Source organism: Sebastes umbrosus, chromosome 6, assembly GCF_015220745.1.
Source record: "Sebastes umbrosus isolate fSebUmb1 chromosome 6, fSebUmb1.pri, whole genome shotgun sequence".
Lineage (NCBI taxonomy): Eukaryota > Metazoa > Chordata > Actinopteri > Perciformes > Sebastidae > Sebastes > Sebastes umbrosus.
In genome coordinates this window covers 4213156-4228567 of record NC_051274.1, presented here as the reverse complement: position 1 = coordinate 4228567, position 15412 = coordinate 4213156, and the positions used below count along the sequence as shown (strand labels likewise).

The following is a 15412-nucleotide window of genomic DNA, read 5'->3' as shown; positions in this document are numbered from 1 at the left end:
CTTGGTTAATAGTGGAAAATGCTCCCAGAGCCTTCCAATTACTTGTTTTGTTGAATCAATAGTCCCCAAATCCAGAGATATTTAATTTATAATGATGATTAATTGATTATCAGAATTGTCAATAATCATCTCAGCACTAAAAATCACGCGCTTCAAAATGATGCTGTTGAACTGAATTCCATAGTCTGCGCAACGGGTCGTGTAAGTTAGCTGGGGAATATTTTTTGGAAGCCTTTACAAGATTCCAACAGCAGAAAACATTTATGAAAACATTATTTTCCCCGTTCTTCATCTCATAGTGCACCAGAATGCTTCTGTTACATGTTAAAATCGCCCTCCAGCGTCCCCCTTCTCCTACAGGGGCTCGGCTTCTGTCACCGTTTTCATCTCACTTGACTTTGCCGACCTCAATTAAAGGTAAATATAGAGCTCCCCTTTTTTTGTGCACCTGATATTTTGGCTTTTCTAACATGACCAGTTTCTTTTGGAACATACTATCAGTATAAAGTTATATACACAACTACTTCTCAAGAAGTATTAACGGTCTAATAATACCTAATCCACGAAAAAATGATATTTATAAGACTAGAAAATTGACTACAACTGTGTGCAAACAGAGAGTTAAATTGTGGTAAGAAGTGTATGAGTTTCCACTTTCGCTACAGTTTGTGTCCACGACTCTGTCCTAGAGTTATGCAGAAACATAAAAGGTGGTATTAAGAATAGAATTGTTTCTCCAGGATGCCACTGATATGCAGACGCTAAGCTTGTCTCTAAGCTCTAATCCAGGAACCTCGTTCACTGTATAAACCTTTCTGATGTGCAAATTTTGTCCAACTCTCAGCAAATCCCAGCTAAAGTTGCGTTTTTTTTTTTCTTTTCTCCAAGTTCCTGTTTTTCCTATGTGAAGTGTCACAAGCTGCAACTATTTTTTTTTTTTTTATCACCACCCACAGTGTGAACGCCGCTGATGTCACTTTCATTTCTAGAGTTTCGTATCTTCTGAAATTACGACACAGAAGGGAATAGTGCTGGAACAAGTCAAATAACAAGTTTACAAGTGCGTCCCGGGGCAACCGTTCAGCTTTAGTTGTCCACAGAGCTGTCAACAGACTGAAAAACCCTGATTCACTCTGACTGGAGCAGACTTTCAAAATCACCGCGCGGCTCCTGGAGCGTCTGTATTGGAAGGAAAGGAAGGTCAAACCTCAGCCAGGCGACGCAGCACTCACTCTGAATATATTCGTCTGAATATCCCGTCAGTACACCCACTCAACTCCACACCTCCCCACCCCCCACACCTCCTACCCCTTTTAAACTTATCACCAATGTCCTTTCACAGTCATTTCACTACATCTTTATGACATTTACTCCCCACAAGCTACAGCCAATATACCTAGAAAGCCACTGACAGCGCATCCATGTAATTCAATATGATAGCTCTCAACGCAACCAACCAGTTCCAAGGAGGAACTGGATTTTATTTTCTTTTTTTTACCCCCTTTTTTCTTTTTTTTCTTTTTTTTTTTTTTAACAAAATGTCATGTTGAATATCAGAGCGATGAGATGTGTTGGCGGGGGTGGTGGAGTTAGTCCTTCGTCTGACAATAGCCGAAGAAAAAATGGAGCTGTCTGTTCCGATCTCTTCTGCTGTATGTGTGTTTGTGGCTTCCTCCTCGTGTGTGTGTGAGCGCTCGTATGTTTGTGTTCCACGTGTACATCTTTGTCTTTGCGTGTGCTGTGCGGAATGCTGCAGAGAAGGACACAGCTGTAGCACAATAATATTCCCTGTGTACAATGACCTACATACAGGGGACCCCAATGGGTGTCCAGACATACTGGGCTAGTGTGTGTGGGCGTACAGAGAGAACTGCTGTATGTGTGTGTGTGTGTCTGCGCGTCTTTGCGTGTCCCTTCAGATGCTCAGCTGTGTGTTGGCAGCTGTGCGCCTCCCTTGAGTTTTCGAAGAAACTTGTTTGTTGTTTTGGCCTTCAGCTTTTTAAGTTCCTCCGTCAGTCCTTCAGTCTGTCAGGAGTATAAAAATAGACAAATGCCTAGAAAATGTGTCACCAACTTAATATTACTTATACTCGCGCTGCGTTCAAGTCATCTGAGGATACGTTTCCCCCTGGATAATTGTAGCAGATGTAGCAGTGACCTCTTATTAGATGATAATTGACAATGTGAGGGACAACAAAAGCAAACCCGTACCACCAAACATGCTGTTTTATTGATACATTTTGCTGTCGAGGCCTACTGTATATCCAATATGTGAGCATAGATTTTGGAGTGACCCAGGCGATCTATCCTGTATCATAAAAAAACAAGTCCTTGACCTGACTCAAGCTTGGTGTGGCAACATACAGAAGACACCTTTTTTCATTTCCCTTAAAGGGACTGTTTGTAAGAATCAGAAATTGTTTGTTAACAGTGACACCTGTGGCCATTAAGTCAACGAAAGTCAGCGTCCTGTTGCTCACACTCGCGCTTGTGCTCGCTCTACATAGACTTGAACGAGCATCGCTCAAAACAGTGAGGCGACACACGTCAGCTAAAAGCACAATATCACTCTATATTTCAGCTGCTTGGCAGTAATGTTAGCTGACCAGACGAAGGTCTCTCCATGAATCAATGCTGATCCTAGTGTTGGCTTTTCCTGCCTCAGCCTCCCGAACGTGGCCGGAGGGAACAGGGGAGACACCGGAGTTTTGGTCGAAGAAGATAAAGTTACTCGCTGCGGAGCACCGTCACTTCACAAGACACGGGAAACCTCTGTTGGTCTGGAGGAGCTGCAGCATAAATTTTTGCACAAACTTCCACTGTACATTCACTAGATATTCTCAGAACTAAACTAACTCTTCTGCAGTGTGGAGTGTGCGCGCATGCACGTGAGAGTGGAGCGAAAGAGCGAGTGAGAACGAGCGCGGTGTGTGAGTGAAGGCAGGCAGGCAGAGGAGCTGAGTACAGCAGAGACTCCGGTCCTGGAAACCAAAGCTACGGTCTCCCCCGCGTCCTTCGACCGCGGCCAACACTGTTTAACAGACGGGCTTCACTAGATAGATCTTTGCGGTTTTGGTGCTTCCGTGTAGTTTGTGTTGGAGTCTGAGTCTGAACAGCGTAGCCACACGCGAGCGGGACACCGACCCGCAATGATTTATACGTGTAAGAAGTGACAAACAGTCCCTTTAAAGGTAGGTCAGTAATGCTGAGAAACTAACAATAGTACACTAGATTCAATAAAATAAAATTCCAATAAAAGTAGCTAGCAGCTCCAAAAGAGAGAGAGAGAGAGTATCCAAGTCGGCAACACTTCAGGCCTCCCTCCAACTCCCCCCCACCCCACCCCACCCCACACACAAAATTGACATAATGAACGTAAACAATCTACATGGCTATATAGTGCTACAGAAATGAGTCCTAAAACCAAGAAATGAGTTGCATTTTAACACTTCTGAGCCTGTCCAATACGTTGACAGCGGTGCCATTAAAACACAAGTGCAGTACATGAAGCTGCATCAGCTTGTGCAAACCTCACTGCTGGCTTCAGATTGGACTTGCAACATCTTGAAATGATCAGTTTTTAGTGAGGAACTGTCTCTCTGCAACCACACTAATCCAAACTCATATCATAGCTGACTTTTGTGTCCAAGTAAATTCAGTTTAATCTCCGTCTTTGCACCCTGATTATTTCCACGCAGCTATTCGGCTGCTTAATCTTAAACACAAGCCAATTTGATTGTCTCTACTATTGTTCAAATTCAATTTGTAGGTATCGCCTACATTGATATTGATATAACAGCCTCTCCCATTTTATTTCTTTAAATCAGACTTTGATCATGTTAACATTCAAGTGCACTTACAAGAGCTTCAAAGTGCATAATCACACCTCATTTTAAATCGTTTATCAACCCCCCTCGTGGATAGCTTGATTTGATGGATTCCAGCGCTGTGAGGGTTTTTTTCTTTTCTTTCTGAGACACAGTGTGCTTATGTAAATGTAGTTAGTCAGAAAAAAAACAAAACATAACATGTGTTTGACTTCCCATAATTACCAAGACTCCTTGGGGAGAGATTTAAATGCTGGTGATTACTTAGTCAAGTATGTGTACGGTGTATATGTGTGTATACGTGTGGCGCGTATATAAGACGAAAACACTGTCTGTGTCTACCTTCACTGCTTTAACCTTGTTCACGTACACAGCATTCAGTCTCTGACCTAAATCAGTTTGTTAAAGTTGACAGTGATAAATGAGGGCATTAACGACAAAATATCTTTCTCAAAAACCCGAAATATCGGAGCCTAAATATCTGCAGAGAATGCAGAAGGAGCTGAGGTGAGTCATTCAAAGGACTGAGCTTACAAGTTAACTTGTGAGATCTTCACTACCAAAACCCTCTGAAGCTGCTCCCCCGAAGGCAAGACTTGAAAACCTTTCCTACAAGACGTGTTTCACAGCAGTCGAGGCGATGTAAGCCTCCTCGTCAAAGATCGGGCCTGTTTAGTGCGAGTGCAGAGCAGATAAAGATTTAATGATCCTTGTGGTAGAAAATCGGGTCAACCAGCTTCTCTTTCATCAGACCACCTCGTCTGTTCTCAAACCACCTGCTGCTGGAGAAAGTGGCCGCTGCCTGTTTTTTATGTCTCTCTGAGAAGGCGGTAGTTTAAAAACCTCAGACCGGCTGAAGAGAATGTGGTAGGGGAATGTTAATAAGAAGCAATTTCCTCTCCCTTATCGACTGTGGTAGAGCCGCCTTGGTGGCAACGCACTGAACCTTCGACCTCATTAAAGTTCCTTTAAAAAGAAACGGTAACACTTTATAATAACCATCATTTATAAATGGTCAATTATAGTTAATTAAAGAGTTAATAGTTATTTTACTTTTAACAAACCATGAAATTCTAATCAATAATATTTACTAATTATTAGTGATGCCATAATGTAGGTTATTTTAACAGTTTATTGTCGCACACTTTATAGTATTTTGTATACTATATTATAAGTATTTGTTAACGATTACGAAATGATTTGTAAACCTTTAAGAAATTGCTTGTAAAACATCTATAAACATTACATCGATAGATATTTGTAACGCTTTGTTAATGGTTAATAATAGACCAGTAAAGTATCTATAAACTTTATTTAGATGATGATTATAATACGTCGTTAAATGGTTAACAAATACTTTGTGAAGCTATATAAACATTATTTAGATAGATATATAGAGAGATGGATAGATAGATAGATCGATAGATAGATAGATAGATAGATAATACTAATACGATAATACAGATGTTTTACAAACAATTTCTTAAAAGTAAAATAAAATACATAAAATACATAATATACAAATACATAATCTATAAAATGTTATAATGTGTGCAACAATATTAATAAATAGTTTACAAATGTAATCAGAATGTGATTGGTATCATCTCTTATCAGCTATGACACAATATATAATTTATAATCTAACTACTTCATATTACACAAACTAATGTATACTATAAGAAATTATAACATTACTAATAATTAGTATAAAATATTAATTATAATGTCATTGTTTGTTTACAGTAACGTAACTATTAACTCAGTTTAATTAACTATCAATTCACCATTTATAAATGATGGTTATTATAAAGTGTAACCAGAGGAACAACTCATCCCAGGTAACTATGTGTATTTTCTTCCTCATCTTTAAACATCAGTTGTGTGTGTGTGTGTGTGTGTGTGTGTGTGTGTGTTCAGATTCGTGCTGGTGGGTTCGAGTACTCCCCCGGGACTCTTCACATCTACTCGGACAGCCTGCTGACGCTTCCCGCCATTATCGGCATCGGCGGAGGTGGCGGCCTGCTTCTGTTGGTCATCATCGCCGTGCTGATTGCCTATAAGAGGAAGTCGAGGGACGCCGACCGCACCTTGAAACGCCTGCAGCTCCAGATGGACAACCTGGAATCCAGAGTGGCCCTGGAGTGTAAAGAAGGTAGGCGGTGACAACAGAGTTTTTGCTGCTATACAAGATGGTATGAATGTGCAGACTGAACAATGTCCGAGGACATTTTCTACAGACTCGACTGTCAGAGTGGAATGTTAGCCAAAGAAAATACGAAGAGAGGGAGAGATACTTGAGAGAACTCTGAATGAAAGTGCAGACGGAGATGCAATCAACAGCAGTTGGATGCTGCCATCATCACTGACAACGGGGTTTCTGCAGGGTGTGTTTACTGAGGCAAGTGCATAACTGTGTCATAGCTGAGTCATAGCACAAAGAAAAGTGTTTTATTTATGAAAATACAGGGCTGATATGAAATCATACAGCCAGTTTAGTAACAGTTATATTACCATCGTCACAGACATTTAGTCAGGAGGCAAACCAAACCTTGCTGCATGTAGAGCATATATATATATATATATATACATGACACACAGATGAGTGATGAATTAAAGGGGGAAAAAACATTTAACACTAAAAACATTATAAAGTCGCTTAGTTAACTTTATAGCTTCAAAGCTCCTTTTCACAGTTTTTTAAATGGGACATATCGTGCTCATTTTCAGGTTCATACGTGTATTTTGAGTTTATACTAGAACATGTTTACATGTTTTAATGTTCAAAAAGCACATTATTGTTCTTATACTGTCTGTCTGAATATACCCGTATTCACCCTCTGTCTGAAAGAGAAATTAACGGAAAGTAGCCGGTGCCGTTTTGGAGATTTGTCGGCCTCTAACGGGTCTGGACCACGGAAAGCACAACGTTCAGCCCAAATGAAAACAAGAGTTAAAGTGAGGCGAGAGGGTACGGTGTTAGCACCTCCAAAACGCCCCAAAAACGCATTTAAAACAGCGGACCTCGGCAACATATCCAGCCGTCCTCCAGTGCGCTGTAGCCAGCGCTGTAGCCGGCGTGCGGCGGAGACAGTAAAGAAGAGAGCGAATGAGAGAGAGATGATGTGTTGCGCTAGTTCTTGTCTCGCTTGTGGTCTGATAAACAGTAAAAACAATGCAATCTGGTTGCCGTGGTAATGAATTACGTCTGACTATTAACCACACCCCCCATTCTCTGTTTGAGAAAGAACGTTGACCAAAAAACATGGATGTAACACTGGCTGGAGGGGGGGCTTTAAACCCCCTTCCCGCAAAAAGCCCAGTCTGCTCTGATTGGTCAGCTTTTCCGGTCTTCCACATCTGCGCCGTCCCCATCTTCACAGCATCACTGCAACACTTCTACCGGCGACTGTGTAGTTGTGACATCACAACCTTACAGAAGTCCTGACGACTCATTTAAAGACACAGTTTCTGAATACCGCCCGTATGCATTACTCCGTCGATTGAGCGTTTTGATACTTTCACAGTATGAATATAGCACCTACACCTGCTTTATAATCAAAAAACAACATGGAAATCTCACTCTTGATGGATGGATGGATGGATGGATGGATGGATGGACACCATTGTGAGATTTTCCCCTTATATGCTGTTTTGATGATGGTGATGGAGAGCACTCACATGTTGGTCATTTGTCCGTACCACTGAGTGAAAACACACCACAGCAGCGGAAGAGCGTCCGAAAAAGACGTTGGGAGGGAGATTGTGAAAGTGAGGTCATGTAAGGTTAAAGTAACAAGGGGGAAACATTTAGACAAGAGACAGACTGGGCTGAGAGGGAGCTGATGTGGAGGTGTTTAAACTCCATGTAATGACATAGGCACACACACAGCCATGGCACAAGGTTAGAATATGATTACACTACAGCCCCGACACAGAGTCAGAGCTCTATCAACCGCCAAGGATCATTTGTCGAACAAAAAAACTGCAGGTTTTGATTTAAAGTGCTACAGGTTCAGGGTGATCGATGCCTGTTTTCTGACATTTTCAGAAAATGTGTTCTCACCTTGTATCGTTTTTGACATTAGTGCTTTTCAAGAAAAACACAACTAGAAACCCTGTTCTTTCCTCAAAGAGAAACCAGACAGAGTTCGAGTCAATAGGAAAAAAAAAAAAAAGCACTCCGTTTTCCAGGAAATGAAGCATGGCCTTATTCCCACCCCGCCCCGCCTGCTGTACTCCCAGCTGGCCTATAGAGACGAGACAGTGTGTGTGGGCGGAGGAACAGATGAAGTGGGCGGGCCGCCGCTTGTGTGTGTGTGTGATAGCAAAAGTAAGAGTGTGAGTCTTGAGGGGAAGAGACGGGGGACGTTTGGTTCAGTCATCCGTGAGAAGCAGACATCGCACTGTACACTATCATCCCAGCTAGCATATTAGCAGTCACGGATGAGTAGTTACACATTAGAAATGACAACTGCTGACTGGCAAGTGTCACTTTTTGGTTCAAGGGAGGTAATATAGATGTTTTTTGAGACAAAAGCAAACAAAATGCAAATGAGCTTCCTAACAATCTCATGGGCAAAGCATTGTTTACATGCTAATGTAAGCACACTCAGCGCTGTGGCGTTTTTACACTTCACTTCCCAGGCTTTGTGTAGACAGGTCTTTTCTTTGTGTACTCCAATCAGAAAAACATGAAGATTTTCCCAGGAACCTACCAGACACAGTAACAAAAATAAAATCACATCAAATGGGTGTGTTTCCTGGATTATTGGCTCTGAACATCTTTTGCAATTCTGATTGCTTTAGACTGGGATCATAATTTTCACAATATTAATGTGATGTCAGTCCTTTCTGTCACAACACCACATTGCATTTTCCTGATAGTACAATAGCACAAATTAAAAAAAGCTCTTTTTAAGGCTGCAATCAATTTGTTGTTTTTTTAAGTTGGTTTGATCAGTGAAAGTTAACTGGTAACATAAAACATCCAATATGTTTGGTTGTAATTGTTATGTGTAGCTGAATATACCTGCACCGATTTCAAATAGTGGTAGAACTCTTGACTTAAAGGGAGACAATGCAACTTTTGAGAGAAGAAATAACACAATCTCCCCCTTACGAATGAAAAGTTGAATTCATAAGAGATAAAATGCACTCTTGCTCGATGTAATACTCTCAGGAGTTTTGCTGCTATACAGCCTTACATGGTCATCCATATGGGATTTGTGCAGATCCGGTGACTTTTTGAAATTGATGGCGATATTCACAAGCGCAAGTTCTGCTCAGGAACTTATAGCCATACGCCGCTAGCAATAAGTGCTAAGTTTAGCAGTTAGTACCACAGGAGGATTTATCCCCGCTGCTTTCAAGCAGCCGTTAGACGCAAAAGCAGAACAAGATAAAACAGTTACAGAAGTAACTGCCATTTACATTGGCGTATAGCAAAGGTGGAACTAATTGAAACACTCCTCTTAATGCACAAGTTTAAGTTTTTTTATTATTATATTAATTTACTATTTTCCATTTCATAGCATTATAGATGCTTTTCAGATATATAGGCTAACCTAGTGACCTGTAACCTTTTTGGGAAAGTGTTTGTTCAGTGTCTGTACATTGTAATTCAAAAGTGTTGAAAATAGTTCACCAAAATGACCAGTGAGCAAAATGCTCCCTCATTCCCCAGTAGGAGGATTGTGTACATCTTTGACACTTGCACTACTGGGGTATTAGGAGAGATTATCATTATCTTTTTAACTTTTGTCTTTTGACTGATGTAGATTGTGGTTGCCTTTTAAAGTTGATAAAGATTATAAGTACAGATATTTGTGTTATTTTTATTTTTAAAATTTAGTTGGATAGTTAAATAAGTACAAGAAGAGAAATAGGACTCCATCACTAGCAGCATCCTTTTTTTTAAGGTAAAATGTTTTATTTTATACTTTTCATGCATAAATTGGTGCCTTTGCCTCAGCCTTTGATTAAAATCATGCACCAAATTGCACGATTAAAAAAAAACAAAAAAAACAATGGGTTCACATCTTTGTCACCTTTTTCACCCCTGATGCCTGCATACTGCTGTAACCGACATGTTAATTATTTCTTGCTTGTGGTTGCGTTCTGTTTGGGCTCAGTCTGGTCATGATGTCTTTGAAACTGACTCAAAAATAAATCAAAGGGAATTCAGTATCTTTCAACTGCTTATGGCCACAGTGGCTGCAGTTCAACAAAGTCATAGTCTCAGCTGTCATTTTAACAAACCTTCAAGCCAATCAGAAGCCATCGTTATGCTGTTTCTGTCTTACGTAGGCCGCTGCTTGGTCCTTTTTAAGCAGAACAATTTATCATTTGAGCAATAAATGAGGGATTGGTTATTGGTAGAAGAGGAGTTTAGATGAAGGAGTGGAAAATGGAAGCAACCCTTTTTATCTCCTCTCCTCTTCTTTACTTGCCTTTATCTCCTATTCTACTTCATCTGCTCTGCCTATTTAGTTTTTTTTGTCCTCATCTCTACTATACTTTCTACTTCTTCGTAGGTCTGACCTCAACCTGCTTTGCTCTTATTTGTTTTGGTCCACTTATGTCCTCTGTCCTCTGAATGTCCTTTCCCCTGCCACCCTCACCTCTTTACCTCCTGATCTTTCTTTCGTCTCCTCCCTCCTTTTTTCTCTGTCTTCCCTTTATCTTCTATGCTTCCTCTCCTCTCCATCTCTCTAGTGGACCAAACAGTCCAATAACAGCTGGGAGAAATTATGCATGAAAACTCATCCGTCGCTCTTTTAATAATTATCCACTCATGCAATTAATTGACTTTCCTTTCCAGGAACTTTCTTTTCTGTCTCCTGGTTCTCCTGCTCTCTCCCCCAAGCTAGCTCTCCCTTATTATTTCATTATGTTTTGGGTCTTTTTTGGACAAGCAATGATTGAATTTGTCGGGGCTAAGACGCCAAGGAAAAAAATTCAGTTCACTACATATTTCAGCCCTGTCATTTTTCTCTTAAGTGTTATCTTTATAGGATTTATGTGTACGGAAACATTTCTAAATTAGGTAAAAATTTGTAGAGAAATCACATCGCTGCTCTTTTAACCACACTTTATTACATGTCCTTAACGCAATAGAACTGATTCTGGATCTGTTATTATTCTTTAATGTCTACTTACCCTTGTATTCCCCCATGCTTATTTCTTGTCTGTTTTAGTTCTTATTTATTGCCTTTCTAGGCCTCTTACCTCGTCATAGCTGAGCATCATATAATGAATTAGGCTACTGAATTACCCTCCAACCTCTGCTTTTCATAAAATAATGAAATTGGGATAACCAGTGTTACAGATTGATAGCATTAATCTGGTAAAACATGTCACTTTCTAATTCAACCAAGGAAGTCCTTGTGCTTTCTTTGTCACAGAGCGTATCCTGCAGTGTTGTTGAGTGAACTGGTCATCCTAAATGTGGACTTGTAAGGACTACTTGCAGGGAAAGTTGCTGAGCTACTGTAGCTGATGAGCTAACAACCAGCACGCTAGCAAGCTGGGAATCTCGCGCTAGTTAGTCATAAATAGAGTGGTGCAGGGATGACGTATTTTTGTAGGCCGACTCTGAAGTTAGAATCGCACAAGTTGCCTTGACAAAAAGTCAATGGGATTTTTTCATTGGGTTTTGGATTATTGCAGAAAATAAGCTCTGTGGCGAACACACGTTTATGATACTTTCACGTTTTGTTCAATAAAATAATCTTCACAAATTAACACCACTTTTATGTTTTTTGAAGTGTGAATGCATTCGCCAGGAGTAAATAGCTAACGTTAAGCTATCAACTGGAATATATATATTCCAGGTTTTAGGACTCATTCCTGTAGCACTCTAAAGCTCTTTCTCCAAGTAGGCCTATAGCTACATTGCAAAAATGATTTCCTTACTCTACCACGAAAGATTCATCACTTGACCTGACTGTCTGTCTGAGTGTCATTCCACTCGACCATAAAATAAGCAGGTTGTGCAACGAACTGGCAACCACCTGTTGTGAAGTGAATGCAATGTATGTCTGTACAAACAAAAACAACCGTACCACTCAGGATGGTTATTCAACATCCCTCATCTAATCACCTTCTCTATTTGTCCGTTTGTCATATAGCTTTTGCCGAGCTTCAAACGGACATCCACGAGCTGACCCAGGAGCTGGACGGAGCTGGGATTCCCTTCCTGGACTATCGGACTTACGCAATGAGGGTCCTGTTCCCCGGCATTGAGGACCACCCTGTGCTCAAGGAGATGGAGGTACGGGTCAGTACACAACCAACCAAGTTTGAAACTGAAACAAACTCACCACAAATAATCAATCAAGATTCAAGCCTTTTGCACTAATAAACTAACATCAGAAGTAGAAAAAGTAGTGAAATTTGGATTGAATGTCCTTCTGGCTATACTGATTAATAGACCTCTTTTCTGTTGGTAAACATGATGATGTATTTTTGGCGGAGCGTTAAGTGGAGGCAGAAAAATTCTCTGAACACGTTAGCTAACTCTGGCTAGCAAGTATTGTTGGAAAATACTAGTTTCTCTCAATATGTACTGTCTCTCATTCTCCAGGATCACCAGTGTTAGTTGAGAAAGTTAACATTAACCAACGGGACCAGATTAGCCGACCCCTACGCCGCTGGCAGACTTACTTCGGGAGGAGTAGATAGCTGACTAATGTTAGTTAGATAGCTAGATTTTCTGTCTCCGGAACTGGCTAGTTAGCTATAGCTTGTCCGGAGACTGACAACCTAGGTAGCTAATTCCTACTCTCCTCCCAGCAAAGTAGTCTCCTTGCGACGAAAGTGAGGCAGAGGCACCGTGACCCAGCGCTGTCCGCTGTTGGGCTCATTTTCTGTAGCATGGTGGAATTGATAAGCTAGCTAGCTAACTAGCCAGTTGCTTAATGAGTAACATTTAACAACCTAATGCTTCATCCACACACTCTTGGTACAGCGTAGGAAAGCACAGTGCTATCAAGAGATGAGGGAGAACTTTGTTCAACTCATTTTCTGTGTTGCATGACAGCGTGGCAGAATTAGCATGCTAAGTTAGCTAAGTAGTCAGCCGTCAGACCAGCGGGCTGGTGGCCAACGGCAGCGCTGTAAACATAAATCTTTGTATGCCTATAGTTAACTATCTCTCAGTAAAGTTAGTCAAAAAGACAGGCGAAATAAGCATTTCAGAGATGGAGAGAAAGAGTTGCTAATAGTTTAGCCTTCTGCTAACCGCAGCCTATGGCTCACGGCTGCAGTTAGCAGAAGGCTAATATTAGCAACATTTACTCTCCATCTCTGAAGGTTTCGCCGATATTGTAGCCCGCTAGAGCCTCGAATCACAGTTTGTCATCTCAAATGTCTGTGATATATCAATTCTGGCACCCAATAACACAGTAAGATGACATTTTCGATGTGTAACTTTAGCCCACTGCTAGTGTTAGCCTCCAGTCTTTCCTTTGTTTTGCCTCCAGCTAACACCGTGACGAAATCATGACGTAGACACAAAAATGGGCTATGTAGCCATTATCCCATGACATGTTTCATCAAAGACAGTTCTCTCCAAAAGATGTCTGAGATGTGATGCAAGATGAACTCCAGACACCTTAAAGCAATCATAACCTATATTTTACCTTCTTTGTGCCGATGCATTCAGCTTTTCTCAATGAATGCAAATTACTTTTCAAGAGCCTTAGTATCATCATTAGTATGATCTCATGGGACAGATGCTCACCACCATATCCTCTTGATGTGAAGAACTTAGAGTTTTAAAGTGAGGATTGCTTGAAATTGACTGAAATGTTATGTAAGAAATACAAGAGGATAAAGAGATGTAAAAAATAAAGCAAAAATGAAGCAAAAGATGAAGGGAAAGAGGATTAGAGCAGAGAAGGAGAAATAAGATCCAGGGTTACCAGGATTCTTACTTGCATTATACATCACTGTTAAGTTATTAATTAAGCCAGTGCATGCAACCACCTTGCCAGCACAGCTGAAGGGAGAAAGTGCATGCGATTTATAAAGACATTTTACCGCTGAGACCCAGGGAAGTACAATTAATGGTGTGTCAACATAAACTACTCTCCTCGAGAGCTAGAAACCAAGAGAGCCAAGTTTGTAATCAGCAGTATCATTAAGATGTAGAATCTGGTGCTGCTCCATTGACTTTGATTGGAGCACTGACTTTTTGGAGTCAAGAAATAATTTGTTTGACCTTTTACAGCTTCATTTAATCGTTCTAATCCAGAAAGTAGATTTATATTCCTAGAAGAAGAAGAAGAAGATGAAGAAAAAAATGCCCTCTGGGCGGTCTCATAGCTGCCACGTCATCCTCTTTTGATTCATTCTTAGTGATTCATCCTCTCTTATTTTTGGCTACAAGGAACAGAAGTGATTACTTAAATACAGTAGAATCATCCTTGGAGATAGAAAAAAAGCCTATTGTGGTTTCTAGCAGAGACTATAACGCTATAACTAATATAGTGAAATCTACTGATATTGCAAAATCTAAACGTCTTGACCAACAGGAATGTAGCAGAGGGCACTTAGACTCCATATTTTCCCTCCTACGTATTTAGCTTTACCACTTTTGCAGACTCGCATAAAGTTTTGTGACATAATTCAATAGGATTTTTCTTATTGAATTTAATTAGGTTAAGCTTTAAGCTCATAAAGTTAGAAATAACACAAGTTGAAACATTTAATTCACTTCTGCAGTCACCTTTTATTATCTGAGATACCAGAAACACAGCACAGTTTTCACAGTTTTCACTTGTAGCCTAATGAATGTTCACAACCTGTAGATACAAGCTGAAAACTAGAACATGAAATGTAATTAAATGTGTGAAACAGGTGCAGTCTACTTTTAACTACTTTTTCCAAATGTTAAAGGTGATTTAAATATTGATATGATGTGCAAGTTTACCTGGGAGACTGCTAATTAGATTGTATTAGTTGTATCTGTAAGGACCCTTGTGCAATATTGAACATAGATGTTTCCGTTTGTTGGAGAGAGTTAGCTTTAAGCTATTTTTCATCTGCAGGCCCCTTGGCAGGTCCCAATTAAACCATACGCACAGTGACAAAACACCTCTAAACAAACTAGTAAAATAAGACAGGACACGTAATACAAAATGAAACGCAGCATGTCAGCAACCAATGTGCGTTAGACAAATGAAAAGCACGAATATACACACACATATTTGCTTTGTATATTTGTATTAGGGCTTGAAATTAGAATTTTTATTCAAATATGGGAAACATTAATGACCTGCTCATCTACTTCAAAACTACAAAATCTACTTCTGAATACATTTTAAGTGAGAAATAGGCCATGCCACTGCTGAACCTCATTTCATTTTAGAACTAGATCGCCTAGTTTGACAGCTTGGTCTAAGACGCGTCGCGCTGGACGGGCTCATTTGCATAGACTGATCCCCGCCTTTTCATTTTGAAAGAGCAACAGCCAACGATTAAACTCCAACTGCGTTTGTGAAAAGGTGTGATGAGAGATTGACTGACATCACTGGCTTTACAAATCTGTGTTTTTTTGCCAGACGGGAACCAGATGCAAA

At 40.4% G+C, this 15412-nt stretch overlaps 1 protein-coding gene across 1 annotated transcript in view; it reads left to right on the top strand.

The window, feature by feature from the left end:
* The window catches only part of LOC119490163 (plexin-A1-like), a 361229-nt gene that overhangs the window by 309598 nt on the left and 36219 nt on the right, over positions 1-15412 (top strand). The window contains 2 exon segments of the mRNA XM_037773385.1: positions 5748-5982; positions 11960-12108. Coding sequence (XP_037629313.1) covers positions 5748-5982; positions 11960-12108 — 384 coding nt within the window.